Genomic DNA, 4,121 nt, shown 5'->3' on the forward strand with positions numbered 1-4,121 from the left:
CTTTTGCTTTTCAAGGAGAGGAGCAAATGGGAAGGGGGGAGGGGGAGGGGTTTGTGCGGGGAGAAGGGTGCAACAATGAATGAATGGAATCCAAAAAAAAACAACACAGTCACTGTTGCAAATAATAAACATATTTTGCATTCTCAAAAAAAAATATGAAATACATATAATAAATGCTAATTTGTGAACTGTATCACCTAAAGCCCCTGTATACTACATCAGAGTTTAGAAAAAAGTGAGAGCGTAAGAAAATGTTTCCCCGGAAGTCCTGAGGGAGTAGCCTCCTTTCCTTACATATATCAGACATCTTAAGTCAACTATCATCAAATCTTCTCTAGTCACTAGGCTGCCTACTTCCTCATGACTAAAAAATTATGAAAATATTTATTTTATAAGAAATCATCACGGGATTGGGTGAGTTACTAAGCAAATGGGAACAAGTTTAAGGCAAAGTAATGTACTACAGTTGACTGAAGCTCAACAGTCCACACAGTGATGCAAATGTTTACTTGCTATTTTAAACCTGACCTGTGGCAGTACTGCACGCCATATTACATCATTCCACTGACTTTAATCTCTAGCTTTGACTCTCTGGTAGATTATTTTTAATTTAAAAATGAGCTCTTGCCCTATAAAATAAGCAGCTCTTGGGGGAGGATGGAAGGCAGAGAAGTTACTTACAAATAAAAACAATGATGATATTATTTCAAATTCTAAGTTCAAGAGAATGAAGTTTACTGGATAGCTCCGGGTTACAATGAGACAAAGCAAATATTATCTTTGAAACTGCCCCTGAGTAATTGCAGGTGTAGGGAAAAAGATGTTATTATGAGGCCACAAAATGCAATTCTACGCAGTCATTTAAAACAGAATGAAGTGTAGCTCAATGGGTAGTACAATTGAATGGACTGAGAAATTGTGGTACATTCACATGATGGAATACTACGCAGCACTCAGGAGCAATGATTTAAAAAATTACTACATAACTTGGGAGAGACTGGACGGCATTTTGTCAAGTGAACTAACTCAGTCTCATAAGGATAAATACTGCAAAGGACCATTATTGTAAAAACAGAAGGATAACTTGTAAAATGTGTATGGGGATCCAACGGAGGCAGGGGTGGGAACAGAGGAAAGTGGGCAGTAGGGACACCACTGGGCAGCACAATTTGGTGGGTAAGGGGAAAAAGCGGTAAAGAAAATGGGAAAGATTAGGTGGGAATCTGTAAAGACAGGGTAATGATGGGCGTGGTTTAATGGTGATTATTTTTATAAAACATGAATGAGAATGACTGAAACACAATATGAGTGAAAGATAATGTGAAACAGTGTATACGAACTTTGAACGCAAACCAATGTAAAATTTAAAAAATAGTAAAAAAATTTAAAAATGTATGGTAATATGAATTAAAAATAGCAACTTGCACAAATTCTGTTTGGAGAACTTATGTTGAGTCTGTGCACTTGTATATATAAACCTTCCTGATGCACACTGACTTCTATGATTCTATATTTGTCTGTAAGAGTACATTTATAAATTGTTAGAAAACATTCCATAAATATACAAACTAAACCTAGCAAAGGTGGGAAAACATACAACACGTTTTAGTGTTTCACTGGGTTTTTTCCTTTTCATATTCCACGCCCCACCCCCAACACTGATCTTAAACAAAGTGATGGGCTTAAAAAAAGAAACAAACTTACCATAACAAATCCCTGTAAAACAATAGTTCTACAAACCCTTTCTGTTAAATTCCTAATAAAGCCTAGGTTTTTATCTCATCCAGAAAAAGAAGTGCAGCCACAACTCCCAGTCCTTTCTAGCCCTGGAAAGACCCAGTGAAGGAAAGGCGTGGCTTTGCAGGGTGGCTTCCCTGTGGCTGGAGGAAAACAGGCGGCTGAACTCCCCAGAGCTCCCACGTGTCAGAGGTGAGCGCGCGGAGGGCAGGAGACAATCCCGGACTAGCTCTACTTGACCAAGTGCTGGGTTCAGCTCGCCCAAGTCCTCAATCCTCAACATCCTAAAGATTTCTGGTCCAAGTTTTACTTGCGTGGCCCAGCATTTCAGGGCGCACCTAACTCCCTATCCGCAACGGCCTTGGACACTGGGCTGAGTGGGCAGTAATGTGCTCTAATAAACAGGGGACGCCAGTTAATCTGGGCAAATTAACAGCCCAAAGAAGCTACTAACAAGTAGCAGGTGGGCACAGAGAGGTGCAAGTCAGATAAAGTGTAAAGATTCTGACTGGCGTTTTTAACAGGAGAGGTGCCACTTGCCTTTCGGGGCCTGTAACTGAGCTGGAGGCCTCAGGAGTTGAGGAAGACTGCCGGGTGGGGGTGAGCAGGGGGTACCGGGGCTTACCTTACAGGGGAACAGCACAGCCGAGGCCACCTTCTCCATAGCCAGGTTCCTGATGCTGGGCGTCAGAGCGCCCCTGCACGTCGGGCAGCAGCTTAACTTCTGGCGGCATTGGTTACACACCAGGTGCCCGGCCTGGCACTGCAGGATGGGAGGCAGGACATAATCAAAGCAGACCGGGCACTCGAAGAGCGAGGTGAGCTCGTGGTGCTGCGGGGATACCGGGCCGGCCCCACCGCCGCCGCCTCCGCCGGGGCCCGAAATCACCGCCGCCGCGGCTGGCACCGCGGACGAGCCGGGGCCCGCAGCCGAGATGGTGGCGGCGGCTGTGGGCGCTGCCGGGGACAGAACGTGCTGGGGCGGCGGCGGCGGCGGCTGCTTGCTGCAGGGTTTGCTAGCGCTGGGGCCGGTGGAGGACGGGCGGCTCATTGCGTTCTGAGCCAACCATGGAAGTGCGGGCGCCTGCCTGCCGCGGGGCCGCCGGTGTCAAGCCGGAGCGCGCCCCGCGGACGGCGGGCTCTGGGGCAGCGCCACAGCGCCCAGCACAGCACCAAGCCACGGACACTCCCTGCGCCCTACAGGCGGCGGTTGGAGCCAATGGCGCTCCTTTGGGTCCAGGCACTGCAGAGCCCCCTGCGCGCTCAGCCTCACGCGGCGTTCTCCTCGCGGTTGTCGGGGGCCCGAACACCAGCCGTACTAAGTGCCCTCCAGCCAGCCGAGCGGTAGCTGACGCAAGCCCCGGGGGCGCGCGCGGACGTGACGCCGAGACACGTGTGCTGCCGCCCTAGCTCAGGGGACTGGTAGAGCCCCCTTGCGCCGCGCCTTGCGCTCCGCCCGGCTCCGCAGGCGTGCAGGGAGCGGCCCAGCGTGGGGTTCGGAGCTGCGGCCGGAGGCCCGCCCCGCGCCAGTGAGCACGCCCGGGCCACGGTCCCTCCGGGCTTGGCCTTTCCGGGGTGGGCGGGGAGGGCCCTACCGCGAAGGCGTCGCCCAGCTCTCCTGGCCGCGCCTTGGAGCCACCCTGGCGTGTTACCAGACTCAAACCAGAAGGGCAACTTGGGGCCGCGTGTGGGCGGGGATGGACGCCCCTAGTCAGGTCGGAAAAACCTGAGCCCTTCTCTTCTGGAGTTGAGTCACCAACGCGCGGGGGATGTCGAGCGGCGGTGGTGAGCCGAGCGTTGCATCTGGAGCACGGGGTCAAGCGGAAGAACTTTGGACTGCAGCAGACCTAGTACCAGTACAGGTAGAGGCCAGCTCCTTGGTCCTGTTTCTCAACGTGGGGAAGAAATAATCTTCGTTGATTATGTACCGGCGGCCTAGAGAAAGTCACTTCCAATTGAACGCCTTCTATGTGCATAATTGGCCAGGGAAGAAGTTAATGTTCGTAAAGTTCGTAAGAGACAAACTGGCATCAAGCTTAGAAGCCCTTGTCTATATATAGTATAAAGAGACTGCCAAATACAGCCAGAAATGCACAATCTGAAGAGGATAAAATTGATGAATGGGACCTTCAAAAGATTAAATCCCTGTGTGCATCAAAGTTTAATTTCTTAAGGGCATCTAGAAAGACCACAGGAATGGGATTGGTGGAATTTGATCTAAATCTTCTTGTTATGTGCTCTCGAGTCCCTTGCAACTCATAGCTACCCTGTGTACAACAGCCCTGAACCCTGATCCATCCTGTGCTAATCCTATTCTCCTACACACCTACCCCCATTACCCAGTCACTGAATCAATCCATCTCATCAAAGGTCTTCCTCTCTTG

General features: G+C 50.0%; 1 protein-coding gene across 1 annotated transcript in view; it reads right to left on the bottom strand.

Annotated features, from left to right (window-relative positions):
• SIAH2 (siah E3 ubiquitin protein ligase 2) overlaps positions 1-3,016 on the bottom strand; it is a 33,251-nt gene extending 30,235 nt beyond the window's left edge. The window contains exon 1 of the mRNA XM_006903056.1: positions 2,363-3,016. Coding sequence (XP_006903118.1) covers positions 2,363-2,788 — 426 coding nt within the window. The 5' untranslated portion in view covers positions 2,789-3,016. The remainder of the gene's footprint in view (positions 1-2,362) is intronic.
• Between the last annotated feature and the right edge of the window lie 1,105 nt (positions 3,017-4,121).

This window comes from Elephantulus edwardii, unplaced genomic scaffold (assembly GCF_000299155.1).
Source record: "Elephantulus edwardii isolate Elephantulus edwardi_28Jun2011 unplaced genomic scaffold, EleEdw1.0 scaffold00502, whole genome shotgun sequence".
In the NCBI taxonomy this organism is placed as follows: Eukaryota; Metazoa; Chordata; class Mammalia; order Macroscelidea; family Macroscelididae; genus Elephantulus; species Elephantulus edwardii.